Source organism: Meles meles, chromosome 10 (genome assembly GCF_922984935.1).
Source record: "Meles meles chromosome 10, mMelMel3.1 paternal haplotype, whole genome shotgun sequence".
Lineage (NCBI taxonomy): Eukaryota > Metazoa > Chordata > Mammalia > Carnivora > Mustelidae > Meles > Meles meles.
Window position 1 is genome coordinate 77,306,181 of NC_060075.1, and position 23,234 is coordinate 77,329,414.

Below are 23,234 nucleotides of genomic sequence, written 5' to 3' on the forward strand. Positions count from 1 at the left end.
TTCTGCTCAGGTCATAATCCCAGGGCCCTGGGATTGAGCCCTGCATCAGGCTCCCTGCTCAGCAGGGAAGCCTTCTTCTCCCTCTCGCTCTGACTGCTGTTCCCCAGCTTGTGCTCTCTCCCTCTTTCTCTCTGTCAAATAAATTGATAAAAACTTTTAAAAATTAAAAAAAAAAAGAAAAGAATGTGAATAAAGTAGTGATGAAAAGAAAGATAGTGAGACTGGTGATAAAGCAATGGGGGAATACTAAATCATACCTCAGAAACTACTAATACCATATATGTTTAATTGAATTTAAATTTAAAAAATTTTGTTAAGAATTAAAGGAAAAAAGGTCACTACAACAATGACAAGTTCTGGTGACATAACCTGATAGCTTTCCTTTTTTTAAGAGCTCGAACTGTAAGGAAGGAGAAAAAAAAAAAGGGACAAGGGCCACCAGAAATAAAAAGGACACCAACATCTCCTATATATATCCTCTAGTACCACAGTATGACAAAAAAAATATACCCACTTGAGATGGTTATAGGGAATGCAGGGATCTCAAATAACCAGGTTCAGTAATAGTACCTTTCAGAAGGAAACAGGAACTTCCAGAGAAAAGGTTGAGGATATAAAGGATTTTGCTGACCATGAGCTCCAGAAAGTATAGCAGAAGAGTCTGGGAAATGGAGGAAGGGTGGGTCACAGTAGTGGGACACTTGGATCAAATTAGGCTACACACAAATCCCTGAATCTAGGTAAGAGATGACTTGAGAGGTTTGAACTGCTCAGGCATATGAGGTAAAACAGGATAAAAGGCATGACTGAATTAGTCTTAATGGTCTCTTAAGGGGTAAGTAAAAATAAAAATAGTTCTTAACTACTGCCTCTTTAATGACATTATCCTCTTAGCCAGAGCCTTACATGCTGCCTTTGCATGCATAATTTCTTCAATTTTCTCTGTAACAAAGATAGAGTCCATGGCCCAGCATTTTAATTTCTTCCTTGTAAAACCCTTAAAATTTTTCACTCTCTTGCTCTGTGCCTGCCTGATTGTTGCTGAAGAAAAAAAAGACACAGTCTAATCTAACTTTAAATTCTTAAACACTCCATTGCAAATGGGCATCACTGATCAACACTGACCAGCTACCCTGCATTCCCCTAGCACATTTGCTTCTCCCACTTTCCAAAATGACTAGTATTTTTTTTAAGGTTTTACATATTTATTTATTTATTTATTTTGAAAGAGAGAGCAAGCTGGGGGAGAGGCAGAGGCGGGGAGAGGCAGAGGCAGGGAGAGAGAGAATCTCAAGCAGACTCCATGCTGAGCACGGAGCCCAACGTGGGGCTCATCCCACGACCCTGAGATCATGACATGAGCCCAAAAACAAGAGTCAGATACTTACCGACTGAGCCAGCCAGGTACCCTCCCAAAATGACTAGTATTTTAAACCTTCTCCTTTCTCCTCAAGTCTTCTACCCCAGCTAATGACCACTATCTCATTTCACCAAGGAAAACACAAAGATTGCATGGACCTTCTCATCTTCCCACAACAAAATTGACCCATCTATTTAAACCCAGATGCACTTTCTGCATTCCTTCTCATCCTTGCTCCTGTCAAAGACCAACTCTCCACAGTTTCTACTCTTGATCCTCTCAGTTCTTATCTTTTCAATGACTTTGGCTGCTTATCCTTTCCCCTGCCAGATTATTTTTCTCTCTCTCCTATGTCATTCCTATGTTAAATATCATTCATTTTTTAAAAAGTAAATGAAGTCCCTCCCACTGCACGTCAAAGCTTCTTCTGTAAGCAGTAGTTCCAAATGTTGTCACTACTTACTTGGTTTGCTTTCACCTCCTCCAACTGAGCTCCTTCCCCAACTTCCACTAAGACTGCTCTTGTCAGGGCAGACTCAGTCCATATCATGTCGATAACTACAACTGTCACTTTTAATTTTTTATCTCATTTGGCCTCTGGTGCATTTGACACAACACTTTCTTCTCCTGGCTTCCGGGCGACCACTGTCCTTCCTTTCTTCCCACCTTGGTCCCTTTGGCTATGTTCTCCTCTTCAGACTACCAAATACCCTATTTAATTGGGGTAAGATTCGGTACTGGTACTGGTTCCCCTGATAATCTCCATCTCCAGGTGTTACAAAAGTAACTTTAGCTACTCTGATGCCTTTAAGCATGTATTTTATGCCTACTAATAGTGATTCCTGAATCCCTATGTATGTGCAGTACTGAAATCTCTTCTGAACTCCAAACTTTGTATCTAACTGCCTACTTGCATTTTCACTTCAGATATCTAAAAGGCATCTTAAATTCAACATAGTCTAAGGGACCTCTTAATTTCCTCCCTAAGTATTTCCTCCCAAACTTTCCCACCTCAAGAACCAGCACACCTATCTATCCCATTACTCAAGCCAAATATCTTTAAGTCATCTCTGATTCTCCTTTTTTCTCACATATCACAATCTATGAATAATTCTACCAAATCCAAATCCAAAATATATCCAGAATCTAACAACTTTTTACCAGCTCCACGCTATCACCCTAGGTACGAGACATTTTTATGGCTCTCTTGGATTACTGAAACAATTTTCTAACTGATATCCCTGCTTCTACCCTGATCTGTTCCTAAACAATCTTACTCCTCAAGTAGCAGGTAGAATCATCTTTAAAAAAAAAAAAAAAAAAAAAAAAAAAAAGGTTTTTTTTTTTTTTAAATAATCTTTTAAAATTTTTTATAAAATGTATTATTAGCCCCAGGGATACAGGTCTCTGAATCGCTTACACACTTCACAGCACTCACCACAACACATTAAAAAAAAAAAAAAAGATTTTATTTATTTATTTGACAGAGATACAGTGAGACAGGGACACGAGCAGGGAGAGGGAGAAGGAGAGGGAGAGGGAGAAGTAGGCCACCACTGAGCAGGGAGCCTGATATAGGGCTCAATCCCAGGACCCCAGGATCATGACCTGAACCAAAGGCAGATGCTTAACAAATGAGCCACCCAGGCACCCCTAGAGTCATCTTTTCAAAACATAAATCTGGGGCGCCTGGGTGGCTCAGTGGGTTAAAGCCTCTGCCTTCGGCTCAGGTCATGATCTCAGGGTCCTGGGATCGAGCCCCACATCGGGTTCTCTGCTCCGCAGGGAGCCTGCTTCCTTTCCTCTCTCTCTGCCTGCCTCTCTGCCTAGTTGTGATTTCTCTCTGTCAAATAAATAAAATATTAAAAAAAAACAAAAAAAAAACCCATAAATCTGATCACATCACTTTCTTTCTCAAAACTCACTATCTATTCACATTCTAAATAAAAGCCAAAAACCTTAGTTGGCTTACAAAGTATTACATGATCTCGTCTCTAGTCAGCACTCCAATAGTCCCCTCTGCCTCCTGCCTACTCTGGTCCATCCATATTCCCCTTCAAACATGCCAAGTTTATTCATGCCCAGAGGATTCCCTCCTCAACACATAAAACAACAAACTGAACTTAGAAAAATAAAAAGCCAAAAAACTGCTGTATCATCATATCATTCAGATCCTCAGAGACGTTTTCCCTATCTAATCTAAAATAGCCACTCAGTTACTCATATTATTTCAATTCTCTATACAGTATCACTCTTTTTTTTGTTTGTTTAATTATTCCCTCAGCTTTGTCTACATCTCAGCTATCTACGTATCTTCACAGGGTCTTAAGTACAAGAGTATACTAACCTACTAACCACAACAGCTTAAAGGACTGCATTAAGAGACACATTATCAAATTAATAAATCTGAATTTTACATATTGTAACTTAAAGGATTACCTTATCTAAAGACCTATGAAGTGAAAAAGATTAAACTGAAAACCAGGTCTATTGATATTAGATCCTAATTGATAAGTGTATTTCTCTCTTTGTTACGGCTGTTCTCCATTTTCTCCTATTTATCTTTTCCATTCATATTTAGCCATTAAACTTTATGCCATAAATAACCAGGCCTTTCAGTTCCAACATCAAGATAAATATGAGTGGGCCTGAGGACATTAAATATCTCAAGCATCTAATGAGGTTTACAAAGATGAGTTGAGTTATACATGAAAGTAAACTCACTCCCCACACTACTAACAAAATTGGCTATAGAAATTTTACTTTTAAATGAAATTTCAGTTAAGAAAAATATTACACTGCACAGTAACCATAATTACATTCCATAGTAGCCATAAGCTATGTTATTTTTAAGATTTTATTTATTTGACAGAGATCACAAGTAGGCAGAGAGGCAGGCAGAGAGAGAGAGGAGGAAGCAGGCTCCCTGCTGAGCAGACAGCCCAATGAGGGGCTCAATCCCAGGACCCTGGGATCATGACCTGAGCCAAAAGCAGAGGCTTTAACCCACTGAGCCACCCAGGCACCCCGCCATAAGCTATGTTATTAAATTTATAAAAAAGAAAAAGATCCTGAAATAACTGGAAAACAGCACTTACAAAACTATTTTCCATTTTAAGATATGCTATTATACCAAGGAGAATTTGCCATTAAGCTGACAGTAAAAACAAGAACTTTGATGAATCAATCTGAACTCATATGCCTTCGAGAAGACTGGTATCAGGCTCTCAACTCATATGACTGGGGGTGGAAGGAAGGGCATACTCATAAAGAGAAATGGGGCATGATAAGCACAGACAAGCACACTCAAAAAGAGAATTCAAAGAAAAGGACAGAGGTAGATCGATCCAAATCCTATGCTCCAGACTTCCTAATACTCTGATTAATAATACTCTTTAGAATTTCAACTCTCAAACGACACAACATAATCATCAGGTTTTGCACAGAACAATATAAGATGCAGTTTATAAAATCCATTCCCATAAATTATTTCTAATTACAATGACTTAAAGATTCAAAAAAAGCCTCTGATTAGTCAAAATCCAGTGAAGAAATATTCAAAAGAGTATGTTCCATAGCGTCATAGTAGAAACTGCAGCAAAACTACCCAAATCCCAATGCCTTTACCAAAAAAATCACCCATGTTTTCTACTTACCAGTCCTAAAATAACTAATAACTGAATCTCTAGTAATTCCTGGAATCCTGCAGGTGGAAAAGAGCATTCGGAATTGATTCATATCTAGAGGACTATTTTCAGATTTATCAACAGGCACTTTTTCTCTATTAAAACAAACAAACAAACAAAAGTATTTTGATCAAGTCATTCTAAAACTTACTTATAAACCAAGAAGTCACAACTGTAGGATCCTCAAAATAAATTAAGCTTCTCAACATTTTGCCAGGTCAAACTTTGAGTAAATCTCTTACTAAATTCACATAACTGTCCTTACTTTCTTAATAGCTGCCAGTAGTTCAAGTTATGCCAAAGATTTATACTTCCTCTTTCCAACTGAGTGCCTTCCTTTGGAGGCCAGTAGTGTTCAATATAAGGTGCAGCACCAGCAAAATTGACATTCAGTAGCGATGGTAAACGAACATCCAGATAGGCACAATTCAGCCACCATTCTTCCAGCTAAAAGAAATTAAGAACATCAACCTAATGCTGAGAATACTTGAATGTGTAACTGCAAGGGGGGAAAAAAAGCTGTATTTGTTATTTTCTCTTTACTCTTTAATACTTAAAAACATGTTTTCTTACCCACGCCCATTGTACACTGATAACAGATATTATATGTAAATTTTACTCCGGTAAGTTTGTTTTGAAAACAAAACAAAACAAAACAAAATTAAGAAATAAAGACATTTTCTTGTTTCAAATCATCATAGATATTGAAAAATGCTCTGTGGTCATTTCCTTTTTTGGAACTATCAGATCTTAAATACTATTCTGTTTAACTACACTATCAAAAACAGGCAACAAGAAAACAATGAAAAGGCACCTTTCAGAAAGATCTTATTGGAGTCACAAATACCAAATTAAGTACTTAGGTGTGTTTTCTCAGAGCACCTTGGGTAAATAAATATAAAACAAATCCTCATTTAATTTTAACAACTATTAAGGCATTTGCGATTACCCTTTTCCAAGCAAAAACTTAAACACTAAATCAGAAATATAAAACCTTTTCAGTATACTTAAAACTAACTTAGATTTTTCACAGACAGAGCTTTGTGTGTCCGTCTTTTACAATATGCAGTTGAATTTCATGCTTAGGTAAACAGATCCCATCAAACTATGTGGAGTTATCTTTTAAGGAACTGATGTTATAAACTATAATCAATCATTTAGGAAAAGAAATAAGCAAAAGGATACAGACTTCTTTATCTTTACCCTGATTTAATTATAAAATCACTCAAGTCTCAAGACTGAATAAAGGAATCTGGAAGTATAAAATTTCATTATTCCATCACAGGTTATCAATGATTAATGAAAAGATCAGCTTCCTTTTTATTTCTAAAACTTAAAGATAGCTACAATCATTATTTCTAGAGTAAGGCAATGTTTTTTAATTACAAAAACTTATTCTCTGGTTCATACTACAGAAGTATTAAGCTGAAGAAGTCAAAGACTCCCTGTAGAAAATTAGTGCCTCAGTAATTATTATACTAACATCTCTCCTTCAATCTATGTAACTAAAATACATAATACTCATAATCATTCTCCATCCAATTTTGTAATGGCCCTTTCTCTCCCATATGATGTTTAAATATTTGTATACCATCTACATGGTATCGATTTTTAGTGTCTGGAGTTTTTTCAGACTAGGATTACCTGAACAAAGTCTTTCTCACAAGCAAGGGCTACAGAACACCTCCATCAGAACCACATGGGACAGCTGTCAAAATAAGGGTTTCTGGGCCCCCATTCAGAATCCCTGGTCCCAAGCAATCTGTATTTTGACAGGTTCCCCATATAAGAGAGGAGCTCACACACAACACTCAAAACTCCCTAGAGTTAAACAATTCATTAATTCTTTTGGATGACTTTAACAATGACTGAAAGGACATTTACGCTAATAATTTTAAAATGAAAGCTATTTACATTTTTATTTTTCATACTTTAGGCATCATCAATTTTCTAATTCTAAGTACAATAACATAAATACCCAATTTCTTTTTCCTTTTGCCCTTTCAAGTAATTTCTGGTGCAGTTTTCTTCCAATACCATCTTGAAATTTTTGGACAATTTCTTTAGTTTTTTTATATTCTTCTTTATTTGCAAACGGCTTTACTGTAAGGAAAAAAATATGCGTTAAAATATTTCGACATCAGGCGGGGAAGTAGGAGGAGGCACCATTTCAACCTGTACCCTAAAGTGAGCTGATTACCTACCAAAGAACTCCGAACCCATGAAATCAGCCTGAGATCAGAATTATACACGTCTGGATCTCTACAGGAGCAGAAGACGCCAGTGGCAGGTAAAGCAGACTGGGAACGTCCGACTGATATCGGAAGATAAACAAAAGGGGGAGGGAGCCACCAGAGGTGACCGATCGGAAAGTAACACCCCAACACGAGAGTGCCCTGCGTCTGGGGACCAGCATTAACTTGGAGTCTGGTTGAAAGCACTCAAAAAACAAAGAGCAAAGGATCGCGGGGGGGGGGGGGGGGGGGGGGGGGTGTAATAGTGGGAACCTGGGCAGTTAGGGTCAGGGACTTAAGTCCCCAGACCCAGGACAGCCTCCCCTGGCGCGGAGCCAGAGAGAGTGCGGCGGAGAAATCAGGTCTCCGTCCCTGAGCCGCCAGTGCACCTGAACGCCAGCGCGCCCGAGAATGAGTGGGGTCTGGCTCCCGTGAGGGGCTGGGAGCCTGGCCAGACGGCAATCCTGAAACGCGCGCGTCCCACACCCTCCCTTGGGATAGGTGCTCATAGGCGCTAGCCTGGAGCTCTGGCAGCCGGAAAAACCAGACATTCCCAGCCCGGGACAGCGGGAAAATCTCAGTGTGCGATCTCTGCCCGGAACCTCTCTGGCGGTCTGGAGCTGCCTAGACAGCCACCGCTGCCCTGGTTTTGGGTACAACGAGGAGCTCCTGCACCCCCAGGGACAGTGACTCAGAACCGACTCTGCCAGCAGCTTTTGCAAAACAGTCTGAGGCTTCTCTCTGAGAGGGAGGTTGGGGGGCTGTTTGCTCTCCTCTAAACCTCCAAAAACCATCAAAAGCTGTCAAGGCGAGAGAAAGTAGATGAAAGAACATAAAAACCCCCAGAGAACAAAAGGCTGAAAAAAAAAACAGTTTCCTGAGGAAAAAAAAAAAAAAAAAAAGAGCTCACCCCCTTGAGGGGAGTGGGAGGACCTAACTCAGGGAACATCAATGTCTGAAAACCCACGTGGCAGGCCCCTCCCCCAGAAAACCAACCAGGAAGGAAGAAAAAAAAAAAAAAAAGACTACAAGAGAACAATCACCACTACTTCATAAATACAACTTTTATTTTTAACTCTTTACCAATATTCTGGTTCTTTTTTTTTTATACATACAGATAATTTTTTAACCTATTTACCATCACACTGAGATGTCCAGTACATCAAATTCTTTAATAACCTTCTAACCTGAACTTTTTGATACATACACCCGTGTTTTTCTTTTGTTTTTCTATTTTTTTAATTCTTTTTTAATTTTAACTCAGTTTAGTCTAGGTTATTCTTTTTTAATTTTTATTTTCTACTATATATATAGAGTTAAACTTCAAGGTAATCCCCTTTCCCCAATCAATGCTACCCCTATAGGCAACCAGTTTCTAATCCCCCTGTAACTTAGGAAAGTTGAGTCCCTTAACAAAAACATCAAGATACCTTCAGGAAGAATCAAAATAACCTTCCTCACCCACACTGAGAATCTATAACCATTCTCCCAATTTTTCCTTCTGTCAGTGTTTCTGTGAATTTGTGTTTGTCCTGATAATATATAAACCTTATACTTGGGGTTCTTTCTGATGAAGTTCTTCCCTTTTTTTTTTTTGCTTATATATACATATTTTTTTCTCTTGTCATATACTTTTATCACTCTTTTTGTCTGTCTGTTTTTGTTTGTATACTCCACAAATCTTACCTTGTGGCCCATTTGGGCTGAGCCTTCTCTTTTATCTTCCCTTTTTTTCCTATCTCTCTCTCTCTTTTTTTTTTTTTCCTTTTTTCTTTCCCCTTTTTTTTCTTTCTTCTTCTCTATTTCTTTTTCTTTTCGTTTTTCTCTCATTTGGGTGGGGAATCCTGATTGCACAGAACCGTTCCAGGGTGCACATTGACTGCACCACAATCGATAAGTCCAGCTGCATCTGTTTAGTCATCTCTTACCAAAATGACTAGGAGGAGGAATACCCAACAGAAGAAAAATACAGAGGATGGGCCTTCTGCAACAGAGCTAATGGCTATCGACATAGACAATATGTCAGAAAAGGAATTCAGACTAACAATTATCCAGGCAATAGCTAGGTTGGAGAAAGCCATGGATGACCAAACAGAACTGATTAGGGCAGAACTGAAAGCCACCAGGGATGATGTTCACAATGTTAGGGCAGAACTGAAAGCCACCAGGGATGATGTTCAAAATGCTCTCAATGAGTTCCAATCCAATCTAAATTCTCTAAAAGCTAGGGTAACTGAGACAGAAGATAGAATTAGTGATCTGGAGGACAAACAGATAGAGAGAAAGGATCAGGAGGAAGCCTGGAACAAACAGCTCAGAAGCCACGAAAACAGAATCAGGGAAATAAACGATGCCATGAAACGTTCCAACGTCAGAATTATTGGAATCCCTGAAGGGGAAGAAAAAGAAAGAAGTCTAGAAGATATAGTGGAAGAAGTTGTCTATGAAAATTTTCCCAATCTCACGAATGGAAACAACGTTTATGTACTAGAGGCAGAAAGATTTCCTCCCAAGATTTTAGATTCTCGAAAGTCCTCACGGCACCTTATCCTTAGAATGGGGAATTTTGTTTCAAGAGAGACCCTCTTAAAAGCAGCTAGGACAAAGAAGCTTCTTACATACAGAGGAAAGCCCATTAGAATAACGTCAGACCTTTCCACAGAGACCTGGAAAGCCAGGAAGGGCTGGCAAAATATATTCAGAGTACTAAATGAGAAGAACATGCAACCAAGAATACTCTATCCAGCAAGACTGACATTTAAAATGGATGGAGAGATAAAGAGTTTCCAAGACCGGCAAGGCTTAAAAGACTATGCAACCACCAAGCCGACACTGCAGGAAATATTAAGGGGGGGTCCTATAAGAGAGAAAAAATCCTAAGAATATCATTGAACAGAAATATAGAAACAATCTATAGACAGAAAGACTTCAAAGGCAACACGATGTCAATAAAAACCTATCTCTCAATAATCACTCTCAATGTGAATGGCCTAAATGCGCCCATAAAACGACACAGGGTTGCAGATTGGATAAAACGACAGGACCCATCCATATGTTGTCTACAAGAGACCCATTTTGAACCTAAGGATACACCCAGACTGAAAGTGAAGGGATGGAGAAGCATCTTTCATGCCAACGGGCCTCAAAAGAAGGCCAGAGTAGCGATTCTCATATCAGATAAATTAGATTTTAAACTAAAGACTGTAGTTAGAGATACAGAAGGACACTACATAATTCTTAAAGGGACTATCTGCCAAGACGATCTAACAATTGTGAATATCTATGCCCCCAATATGGGAACACCCAATTACATAAGAAAACTATTAATCAAGATAAAGAGTCATATTGATACGAATACAATAATAGTAGGAGATCTTAATACGCCTCTCTCAGAAATAGACAGATCATCGAAGCAGAAAATTAATAAAGAAATAAGAGCATTGAATGAAACATTGGACCAGATGGACCTCATCGACGTATACAGAACATTCCACCCTAAAACAACAGAATATTCGTTCTTCTCAAGTGCACATGGAACCTTCTCCAGAATAGACCACATACTGGGTCACAAAGCAGGACTCAACCGATACCAAAAGACTGACATTATTCCCTGCATATTCTCCGATCACAATGCTTTGAAACTGGAGCTCAATCACAAGGAAAAGTTCAGAAGGAACTCAAACACCTGGAAGCTAAAGACCACCTTGCTTAAGAATGCTTGGATCAACCAGGAGATCAAAGACGAATTTAAACAATTCATGGAAACCAATGAGAATGAAGACACCTCGGTCCAAAACCTATGGGATACAGCAAAGGCGGTTCTAAGGGGGAAATACATAGCCATCCAAGCCTCCCTCAAAAACATCGAAAAATCCAGAATATACCAGCTGTCTCTACACCTTAAAGAACTGGAGAATCAACAACAAATCAAACCAACTCCACATGCAAGAAGGGAAATAATCAAGATTAGAGCAGAGATCAATGAGGTAGAAACGAGAGATATAGTAGAACGTATCAATGAAACTAGAAGCTGGTTTTTTGAAAGAATCAATAAGATCGATAAACCATTGGCCACACTAATCCAAAAGAAAAGAGAGAAAGCCCAAATTAATAAAATTATGAATGAAAAGGGAGAGATCACAACTAACACCAAGGAAATAGAAACAATCATCAGAAATTATTACCAACAGTTATATGCCAATAAGCTAAGCAACCTAGATGAAATGGATGCATTCCTGGAAAGCTACAAACTCCCAAAATTGAACCAGGAAGAAATTGACAACCTGAATAGACCGATATCTAGTAATGAGATTGAAGCAGTGATCAAAAACCTCCCAAAAAACAAGAGCCCAGGACCTGACGGATTCCCTGGGGAATTCTACCAAATTTTCAAAGAAGAAATAACACCAATTCTCCTGAAGCTGTTCCAAAAAATTGAAGCAGAAGGAAAACTTCCAGACTCTTTTTATGAAGCCAGCATTACCCTGATCCCCAAACCAGGCAAAGACCCTACCAAAAAGGAGAATTTCAGACCAATATCACTGATGAATATGGATGCAAAGATTCTCAACAAGATCCTAGCAAACAGGATCCAGCAGCACATTAAAAAGATTATCCACCATGACCAGGTGGGATTCATCCCTGGGTTGCAAGGTTGGTTCAACATTCGCAAATCAATCAGTGTGATAGAACACATCAATAAGAGAAGAGAGAAGAACCACATGGTCCTCTCAATTGATGCAGAAAAAGCATTTGACAAAATCCAGCATCCGTTCCTGATGAAAACGCTTCAAAGTATAGGGATAGAGGGAACATTCCTGAACTTCATAAAATCTATCTATGAAAGACCCACAGCAAATATCATCTTCAATGGGAAAAAGCTTGCAGCCTTCCCGTTGAGATCAGGAACACGACAAGGATGCCCACTCTCATCACTCTTGTTCAACATAGTATTAGAAGTTCTAGCAACGGCAATCAGACAACAAAGAGAAATAAAAGGTATCCAAATTGGCAAGGAAGAAGTCAAACTCTCTCTCTTCGCAGATGACATGATTCTTTATATGGAAAACCCCAAAGACTCCACCCCCAAACTACTAGAACTCATACAGCAATTCAGTAACGTGGCAGGATACAAAGTCAATGTACAGAAATCAGTGGCTTTCTTATACACCAACAATGAAAATACAGAAAGGAAAATTAGAGAATCAATTCCATTTACTATAGCACCAAGAACCATAAGATACCTGGGCATAAACCTAACCAAAGAAGTAAAGGACCTGTACTCGAGGAACTACAAAACACTCATGAAAGAAATTGAAGAAGACACAAAAAGATGGAAGACTGTTCCATGCTCTTGGATTGGAAGAATAAACATTGTTAAAATGTCTATACTGCCTAGAGCAATCTATACTTTTAATGCCATTCCGATCAAAATTCCACCGATATTTTTCAAAGAGCTGGAGCAAATAATCCTAAAATTTGTATGGAGCCAGAAGAGACCCCGAATTGCTAAGGAAATGTTGAAAAACAAAAACAAAACTGGCGGCATCATGTTACCCGATTTCAAGCTTTACTACAAAGCTGTGATCACCAAGACAGCGTGGTACTGGCATAAAAACAGACACATAGACCAGTGGAACAGAGTGGAGAGCCCAGATATGGACCCTCAACTCTATGGTCAAATAATCTTCAACAAAACAGGAAAAAATATTCAATGGAAAAAAGACAGTCTCTTCAATAAATGGTGCTGGGAAAACTGGACAGCGATATGTAGAAGAATGAAACTCGACCATTCTCTTACACCGTACACAAAGATAAACTCGAAATGGATAAAAGACCTCAACGTGAGACAGGAATCTATCAGAATCCTAGAGGAGAACATAGGCAGTAACCTCTTCGATATCAGCCACAGCAACTTCTTTCAAGATATGTCTCCAAAGGCCAAGGAAACAAAAGCAAAAATGAACTTTTGGGACTTCATCAAGATCAAAAGCTTCTGCACAGCAAAGGAAACAGTCAACAAAACAAAGAGGCAACCCACGGAATGGGAGAAGATATTGGCAAATGACAGTACAGACAAAAGGTTGATATCCAGGATCTATAAAGAACTTCTCAAACTCAACACACACAAAACAGATAATCATATCAAAAAATGGGCAGAAGATATGAACAGACACTTCTCCAACGAAGACATACAAATGGCTATCAGACACATGAAAAAATGTTCATCATCACTAGCCATCAGGGAGATTCAAATTAAAACAACATTGAGATACCACCTAACCCCAGTTAGAATGGCCAAAATTAGCAAGACAGGAAACAACGTGTGTTGGAGAGGATGTGGAGAAAGGGGAACCCTCTTACACTGTTGGTGGGAATGCAAGTTGGTGCAGCCACTTTGGAGAACAGTGTGGAGATTCCTGAAGAAATTAAAAATAGAGCTTCCCTATGACCCTGCAATTGCACTGCTGGGTATTTACCCCAAAGATACAGATGTAGTGAAAAGAAGGGCCATTTGTACCCCAATGTTTATTGCAGCAATGGCTACGGTCGCCAAACTGTGGAAAGAACCAAGATGCCCTTCAACGGATGAATGGATAAGGAAGATGTGGTCCATATACACAATGGAGTATTATGCCTCCATCAGAAAGGACGAATACCCAACTTTTGTAGCAACATGGACGGGACTGGAAGAAATTATGCTGAGCGAAATAAGTCAAGCAGAGAGAGTCAAGTATCATATGATCTCACTTATTTGTGGAGCATAACAAATAACATGGAGGACATGGGGAGATGGAGAGGAGAGGGAGTTGAGGGAAACTGGAAGGGGAGATGAACCATGAGAGACTATGGACTCTGAAAAACAACCAGAGGGTTATGAAGGGGCGGCGGGGGGGGTGGGGTGGGGTGGGAGGTTGAGGAACCAGGTGGTGGGTAATAGGGAGGGCACGTACTGCATGGAGCACTGGGTGTGATGCCAAAACAATGAACACTGTTATGCTGTAAATAAACAAATAAAAATAAATATAAAAAAAAAAAAATTTCGACATCAAGTAAAACAAACTCACCTCCACTATTACACAAATAATGAGACTCAATTATGTAAGATATGCATTAATTATCACAGTGGTCCAATAAACCATAAGAGAATTTACAACGTGAAAATAACTGCAAAGCAACAATGCAAAATGCTATAAAAAAATTAAATGGGGGGGCGCCTGGGTGGCTCAGTGGGTTAAGCCACTGCCTTCGGCTCAGGTCATGATCTCAGGGTCCTGGGGTCGAGTCCCACATCAGGCTCTCTGCTCAGCAGGGGGCCTGTTTCCCTCTCTCTCTCTGCCTGCCTCCCTGCCTACTTGTGATCTCTTTCTGTCAAGTAAATAAATAAAATCTTTAAAAAAAAAAAAAATTAAATGGGATACTATGTAATCTGATAAACATTTTCTGAAAAATTACTTCAAAATCATTCTGGATGATGACAGTTAAAATGATGAAGACAGGACTATCCTCTAGCTATTGGTCCAACAGAGAAGTAAATCCTGTATAGCAATAAATAAGAGAAATTAAAGCTTCTTTCCACTAATGTTCAAGCAGAGACTTGAACATCATGTATGTAAATGCAATACATATGTACATTTAAGTATAAAGCCTGCCCATAGCCAATAATGGTTTCCTTCCCCAAAAGTGGGGGAGAGGATGGGAGGGTTCCTAGTCCATGAAAATGAAAACCAACTGTTCTGAAAATTAAGCTAAAGACAAGTCAATTAGTAATCAAAGGACATTAATATCTTCCTTCTGTTTTATTTTGTCTCTTCAAAGTACTATCTTATAGTCAATTTAAATAGCTCTATTTAGAGAAAGTACAAGCAAAATGAGTAATAAAAATATATCAAATAAACAGTAAATTTTTTTAAAAAGAAACTAGAATTCCCAGATAAAAGTAAATGAGGAAAAAGAGGGGAAAAAGGAAGAAATTTTAAGAATATCAGAGGACTTTCAGTTAAACAAAGTGAACTAAATGCATACATTTATCTCTAATCCTTCTAGAAACTCACTAAAATGACAGTAATTAAAAGGTATAAATCTGTAAGGACAAAGAATCTGAAAGCAGAGGGCAGCAGACAAGTTAAGCTAAGATTTCACACATTAGAAAAGAGGTGAGAAAATGGTAACTGAATTTGTAGAATGGTGAAAGTATCTAAAGCCTGGAGAGTATAAAGTGGGAAGAGACAAGGTAGGGTTAAGTGCAAACCAGGAAGCAAGGAAATGGCTGCAGTAGAATCCCAGAAAGGTTAAAAAATTCAAGGCAAATGGACTTCCAAAGTGGGCAAAAGAGAGTGAAAACAGGTTGCTTAAAAATATTCAGAAGCATGGGGCGCCTGGGTGGCTCAGTGGGTTAAAGCCTCTGCCTTCGGCTCAGGTCATGATCTCAGGGTCCTGGGATCGAGCCCTGCATTGGGGCTTTCTGCTCAGCAGGAAGCTTGCTTCCTCCTCTCTTTCTGCCTGCCTCTCTGCCTACTTGTGATCTCTGCTGTCAAATAAATAAAATCATAAAAAAAAAAAGTTTAGTCCAGAGCTCCCCAGATCCAATTAATGGGAGTTCCAGAAAGAGAGGGCAAAGAAAGGAGGAGAAAAGTATCCAAGAAAAGGTATTTTGAAAATTTCCTAGAATTGAATAACATGTTTCAAACATAAAAGAATCTAATGTATATTCAGAGAAATAAATGAAAAAATCTATACACTAAGGGACATCAAGAAATTCAGAATGGTAGGGATAAAAAAAAAAGTTTCCAAATACAGCCAGAGTGTAAAAAAAACAAGTCACATATAAAGGACCAAACAGAATGGCATCTCAGGAGGAACTTCTCAGGAGAAACAAACAGTACCTTCAAAACTCTTAAGAAAAATCATTTCCAACCCAGAATATTTTATTCTCAGCCAAAAAATCAAGGACGAGGGTAGAATAAAATTTAAGGTCTTACAGTCTTTCCTTCCTAGAAACTCTTTGTCTCAAGTAGCTACTAAAGATGTACTTCACAAAAATAAGTAAAAAGAGGAAGAAAGACAGCCAGGAACCAGGGAATCCAACACAGGAGAGAGAGGTAAAAAGAACTGCCAGAGATGGGGGAAGGAAAGCTCCAAGCTAACAGTTGTCCAGCCCACTCAAGAAAAGTGAACACTAACTGAAGCAAGAGGGCAGAGGGCCCCAGGAGGGATGTCTCCAAGAAATGAAACCGAGAGAATAGCTCATGTATATAATGTACAGGTACACATCTATATACTTGTACATATCATATGTGTGTGTATATATATATATGTGTGTTATATATATAAAGTATATAATGTAGTTAGGGATTTTCAGTGTACTGAAGTATTTGAGAGTGAATTACTTATGGATACAAAGCAAAGTAGGCAAAGGAAAAATAAGCAAAACAAAACAAAGAATGCCATAAAAAGGTATTTGAAGTAAAATGAATAGTTCTCTTATGAATAGCTGCCTAATAAGAAACCCTAGATGGTCAGGTAAATTAACTCAGGTACATACAGATTTAAATCAGTTGAAACCTGGAATTAAATCAGGTGAATACTAATTTAACCCCAAATGGTGACTCTGTACAACTATATTGAAAGAATGAAAAGGAAAATGTGGATATGTTGGATTGCCTATATGTTGGGTGTGAAGAGGGGGAAGGTTAAAGGTGTGAAAGAGCTAAATCCACATCTTCTTAGGAACAAATTTATAATATCCACAACTAAAAAAAACCTAACTACTATTTGTTTAATAGTAAGTTTACTTTAAGTTTTAAAGTAAGTTTAAAGTTTACTTTAAATCCAGATATAAACAATACACACACACACACACACACACACACACACAAAGATAAACTATTTGACTGAGAGAGTGGGATTTGGGTGGGAAGTAGAGCATAAGGCAGACGCCTACTACTTTTTATTATAAACCTAATAGTCGTATCTGGCTTTTTAAACAAACCAAAAATTAACTTGAGAGATACAGAAAAGTTCTGGACATTTTTAAATACATTTTTTGTTGTTGTTTGTTTTTTTGAGAGAGAGTGAGTGAGTGCAGGTAGGGGTGGAGGGGCAGAAGGAGGGGCAGAGGGACAGAGAGAGAATCTTAAGCCGGCTCCGTGCCCAGCCTGAGCCCAACATAGGGCTCAATGTCAGGACCCTGAGATCCTGACCTCAGCCAAAATCAAGAGTTGGACACTCAACCGACTGAGCCACCCAGGCACTCCAAGTTCTGGACATTTTAAGTATACTGTAATTATCATGAGCCTAGAGGAAAAAACAATTAGAACTTCATCAACTTCTAATACTTTCAGTTTTCTAAGTTGCTAATAATATTTACTAGAAGATTACAAACATACCTGCTTCAAGGTATTTTTTTAATGATTCTTCAAGTGAAGGAACAGGCAGAGATGGAAGAGAATCCTGGTACTGAAAAGTTCGTTCTTCAGTTGATTTAGCCAACTGATTTTCCATGATGCAATCAAAACGGGAAAACTAAAGAAAAAAAGTCCTGATAGTTTTAATCTTATAAATCCTCTTATATATGCTACTTACAGTTCACTAAATCATTATTTAAGGATCACAGTATATTCAGAATTTGGTCCTAGTCCTTAAGGAATTCGTAAACTTGCCAGAGAAAATCAATTGGAAAAAAAAAAAAAAGTACAGACTCCAATGGCTGGAATTCAAGGAGTCATCAGTAGAACTAGTATAATTTTGATTTATTTTTTTTATTTTTTTTTTTTTTATGCATTTATTCGACAGAGAGAGATCACAAGTAGGCAGAGAGGCAGGCAGAGAGAGAGAGGGAAGCAGGCTCCCCGCCGAGCAGAGAGCCCGATGTGGGACTCGATCCCAGGACCCTGAGATCATGACCTGAGCCGAAGGCAGCGGCTTAAACCACTGAGCCACCCAGGCACCCACTATTTACCAAGTAGTACAACAGGTGTGGCAGAAGATAAATATCTAAACTTCCTAGTATCTCTGCCTTTTGGCATTCCCCTCCATTTTACATATGAAGAAACCAAAACCCACATCTCTTTCATTAAAATCTTTGCCCTACATTAAAGCTAACTGAGATCGTGAGCAAACTCCCTATAGGTCTAAATGGGTAGGTAGAATTCAGATGTGTAGCTAAGTATGATGAATGGAAAGAAGTCTCTAAAGTAAAGTATGAAGAGCAGTATAAGACTCAACCAGCTGTAGAATACCACAGAATACAGAAATCATGACAAGTTCCTGTGGTCTACTTATGCAGATGGTTTGAGGTCTACAAAAACAGCTTCAAGTATCCCAACGCAATCTTAAACATTTATCACAAATTTATCAATTTTCCTCAAAGAACTCAAACTAACCCAAAATGTGAATGTATACAAATGTTAAATGGAAAATGAGATTTCTCAAAGAAGCCTTTAAAAATGAAGCTATATAATAGCAATTGAGAAATCAAGGATCTTCAACAGGAATTAACCTGCCTTTCAAATGCCACTTTTTAAATTACAATAGCAAAGCCATACAAAATATTCCACTCATAGAAGGTTACGGAGTAAAACATCATCAAAAGCAAGGGTGTGACAGAGACTGTTACTTGTTGATACAAACGTTCCCCTTTTTGTCTTAACAGAATCCTGAGTTCTAAATGGGTATAAAGCCACACAGCTTTCATTCCTACCATGCCTTGGAGCCCAGTATGACTTTGTAATGTGTCTCCTCCAGGTCATGCCCCTATAAAAGACTAACTACACTTACTCTCCCTATGCTTTCTCTCCTCACTGCCTAACAAGTAGGACTAACCAAAGCAGCACCATGGACTGTTTATGGAAGCTATGTATTGAAGTTGTCAGAATCTTCCTACTAGCCGTAGCCTCCTCCCAATATACGTATGAAAAACCACTTTTATTCATGTCATTGTACTTTGGGCTTTCTTTGTTAGGGTAAAAGAGTTTAACCTACACCACTTAAAAAAAAGATATAATCCAGGGCACCTGGGTGGCTCAGTGGGTTAAGTCTCTGCCTTTGGCTCAGGTCATGATCTTAGGGTCCTGGGATCGAGCCCCATGTCGGCCTCTGTTTAGTGGGACCTGCTTCCCCCTCTCTCTGTCTGCCTCTCTACCTACTTGTGATATCTCTCTCTGTCAAATAAATAAATAAAAATCTTTAAAAAGAAAAAGATATAATCCAAAAATAAAGTACAACAAAGATCTCATAATTCCTCCGCTTTTTCTCATATAGTGACTTTGGCTGCACTTTGACCACGCATAAATATAAATTTTAGACCAAATGGAAATACAGGTAGATACCAACTCCACAGCTCTCTAGCCATGAGCCTGTGGGCAACTAACTTTAACTGAATTTCCTTATCTGTAAAGAAGATAATCATAATCAGAAAGAGATGTTATTAGGATTATTTTTAAACGCCTACAAAAAAAATTATAAAAATAATGTAATCTAGTTGAGACAACCAAACTATGCTAGGCAAAATTTCTAGGAATGGCTCCCAGGATTCCACCCTTATACTCCCCCAGAACCTGTGAATATAAGGAGATCATCACTTCCATGCCTGTGATCATGTAGTCTTACACAGCACAGTTAACCTTAAATAGATTATCCAGGTGGGTCTAATCACTGGAGCTCTCAGGAGCAGAATGCTTTCTCCAGCAGCTGGCTGTAGATGAGTGAGGGAGATTAAAAGCATAAAAAGGACTGAAGGTACTCTCTGGCTATCAAGATACAGGTGGTCTTAACGGGAATTGAGAAAGCCCCCAGCTGGAACCCAGTGAGGAAATGGGAACCTCAGCCGTAAAACTGCATGAAAATGAATCCTGCCAACAACCTCAATTAGCCTAGAGCTGGCTTCTTTCCCAGAGTCTCCAGTAAAGGGCCAAGAACCACAGAAAACTTTATTTTAGCTTTGTGATATCCTAAGCAGAATATCCAGCTAAACCTACCTGGACCTCCAATCTATAGAAACTGTGAGATAACCAATTTGTTATATTTATTTTGAACTGTTAAGTTTGTGATAAATTGTTGTCAGCAGTAAGTAAGAATCTAATACACATATACAGAAAAGATACCCTATTCCTTGTGTACCTCCCTGCTACTTAATAGACCCTAGAAAACTCATACGAGACTACCAATCCCATACTAGTCTTAATTCACCAAAAGGTACACTGAAAATATAAATTACCAAATTTGTTCAGGAAGGATTATTCTGAATTCTCTACCACGAAGATTAAATAATTCCAAAAGAACCTACAAACGCCTTAAGAAAATGATGTCACTGGAGTTAATTTACAGTACGCTTCCTGGGGCAATAAAATGTAAACCATGTAAATAAAATGGTAAACAGAATCAGGAAGGGAAGTAAACAAACATAGCGTCACATACCGGTACACTAAGATGAATTGCTTAGGACTGCCAGGAGCCTGCTGCACCGATCCTGTTTCGAGAATACAGGGGTTTGAACTAGGCTGGTGACTGTGGGAAGGAAAAAATATTTTTATATTAGGGGGATATTTTTAGCAAAAACTGGGGAAAGAACGTGGAAAGCAACAATTCTGGAAACTGGGAACCCCAAGACTGAAACTGTTGGGAATCAGAGCAAACACGCAAAAAGTTTATCTGCTAAACGCTGGCTCACAAGGACTGCAGGATTCACCAGGTTTCCGACAATCACACTCTCTCTCATTACACAAAGTGCCTCCCGGTGCCGGGTCTCAGGGCGACAAGGAGTTCAAAGCTCGACTAGAGAAAACACGGGGCGCAGAGAGCGACGAGAGCTAAGCCTCCTCCCACCACGCCAAGGGCAGCTCTGCACACTCACGAGGCCAAGTGAGAGAAATGTGAGTAAGCAGCACTGTGGACCAGCCCGGCGGCCCAACCTCAGGGCTAAGTTTCCGATCTCCACAAACATGATAGATGCCTGCCAACACGACTCTCCCGCTGAGTCCCGGCACTTCCGCCGTTCTACTTTTATTCAGCTCTCTTCGAAGCAACCTAACTTCCCCTCACGATCCCCAAGGGCTGAGGGAGGGAGACAGCACTGTCCCGTTGGGACAGCAGATCTCACCGCTTGCGCTTCGCCTACTCCGCCGCAGCCCACAGCCGCCACGGCCCGCTCCTCCGCCGCGGCTGAGGAGCGGGAATTGGACGGAAAGCCGCGAGGGTCCCACCCCGCGGTCACCGGGGAACGAGAATTGGATGGAAAGCCGCGAGGGTCCCGCCCCGCGGTCACCGGGGAACGAGGATTGGATGGAAGCCGCGAGGGTCCCTCCCCGTACTTGAAGCCGGGGAAGAGCCGGGCCTGCGCTCGGCTAGGACCCAGCCCCGCTTCCCGCGGGCGTCTTGCTCATGGAGGTCTGTTCTGGGCTGCGCGCCGGGGAAAGGCTTCCCCGACGCGGGAGAAACGGCCCAAGCCCTGCGGCATAGCAATTAGCCACTTGGTGCAGGTGGAGCACAATGTCGGGTCAGGAGGCTCGGGTCCTGTACTTTTCCATCCACGCAGGTACCCTGCAGTTCAGGAACTGGTGCGTTTTCACCCACTTTGTGCAAGACTCCGCGCCCTGTTGTCCTTCCTCTTCTAGCCCCAGCTCCGGCTTACCAGCCGCTCTTCCTCCTTACCAGTGAGACTCTTTGTGCAACCCGCAAGCAAGAAGTTATACCAATGCCTCTGAAAGGAATCCTGTCCTCTGGCAAGAGAGCAGTGACCGCAAAGATCTCTACTTTCCCTTTATCCAACTGAGACTGAAGTTAGCCCAACGTAGATAATGGCCGGAACACTCCGCAGCATTCTTAGCTTCCCTACCCTTCTGCCCTTCTTCCTGGTCCCAAGGTCCGTGAAGCCCCAAGGGATGCTCACAGTACAGCTTGGGCCTGATCTGATGTCTCTTCCTATTGTGCCCCCCAAATGAGAGTTTTTAACCAAAGTGGAGCTCGACAATTTTAAGAGGATCATGATGTAATTAATTTAGTTTCACAGGCTAGTCCATTTTACATTTAACTTTTGAAACAAAAGATACTGTTTCAGTTTTCGTTTTAAATACATTGTTCCTTTTTGGGGGAAGAAAAGACCAAGAGTTTGCGCTGGTTCTGAACCAGATATCAAGGATAAAGAACCGGATTTCAGATAAACATGTCCTTACAGGTCCCAGTCATTTATCTGTCTTTCCTAAATCCCTTTGAGTTAAATCTGACCTGAACGGAATTGAAGCCTTGTATAACCGGATATTCACTTAGTGTGAATAGTCATTAAGTTTTCTACGGAACAATCAACGTGTTTAATTACAGTGCGGCTCCAACCCATGCTGGAAGTGTTGCAGAATATATGACCGCACACCTTTCTAATCAAAGTTCTGAATTCTGAGATGTACCAGGCCAAAAAGGCTTCAGATACAGAATTGTAAATTGCTTGTAGTAGTTACTTCCCAAGCTGTGATAAGAACATTTCTCAAAGTATGTAAATGTTGTGTTCTGGATAATGTTAAAATTGGCTTACAAGGTAGTATTCTTAAACAGTAATTTTTTAAAACTGCTCAAAAAGCCTTCATTCTACTTTCTTCTTCTTCCTCGTAAGTTTTGGCACCTCTTAAAAAGTTCGTGCATGTTTCATGACTGTTGGTGGCATAGAACTTACCTTTGCTGTCTTTTTCCTACTCCTGATATGGATTTAAAGGGAAGCAAATTATTTCTGTAAAGATTCCTGTATTCTTGGAAGGGGGAGAAATGTGGACTGAATGAAAATGACAGGAACAGAGACTTGAGTGTGCAGGGCAAAAAAAAAAAAAAAAAGTAATCTTTTAAAATATGTTATATTGGTAAGTGTATGTACCCATAAGCCTAAAAGCATATAAGTGATTTTTCTTCAAAAATGCATAATATGGCGGCACCTGGGTGGCTCGGTGGGTTAAGGCCGCTGCCTTTTGCTCA

At 39.7% G+C, this 23,234-nt stretch overlaps 1 protein-coding gene across 4 annotated transcripts in view; it reads right to left on the reverse strand.

Moving 5' to 3' along the window:
- Positions 1–22,705, reverse strand: part of CROT (carnitine O-octanoyltransferase) — a 56,495-nt gene extending 33,790 nt beyond the window's left edge. The window contains exons 1-6 of one of the 4 annotated variants that reach the window (XM_046021199.1): positions 21,379–22,705; positions 20,697–20,786; positions 17,669–17,804; positions 7,025–7,149; positions 5,312–5,493; positions 5,017–5,141 (exon numbers count right to left, since the gene is read on the reverse strand). In XM_046021199.1, coding sequence (XP_045877155.1) covers positions 5,017–5,141; positions 5,312–5,493; positions 7,025–7,149; positions 17,669–17,783 — 547 coding nt within the window. In that variant the 5' untranslated portion in view covers positions 17,784–17,804; positions 20,697–20,786; positions 21,379–22,705. The other 3 variants (XM_046021196.1, XM_046021197.1, XM_046021198.1) reach the window with 3 other exon arrangements.
- Between the last annotated feature and the right edge of the window lie 529 nt (positions 22,706–23,234).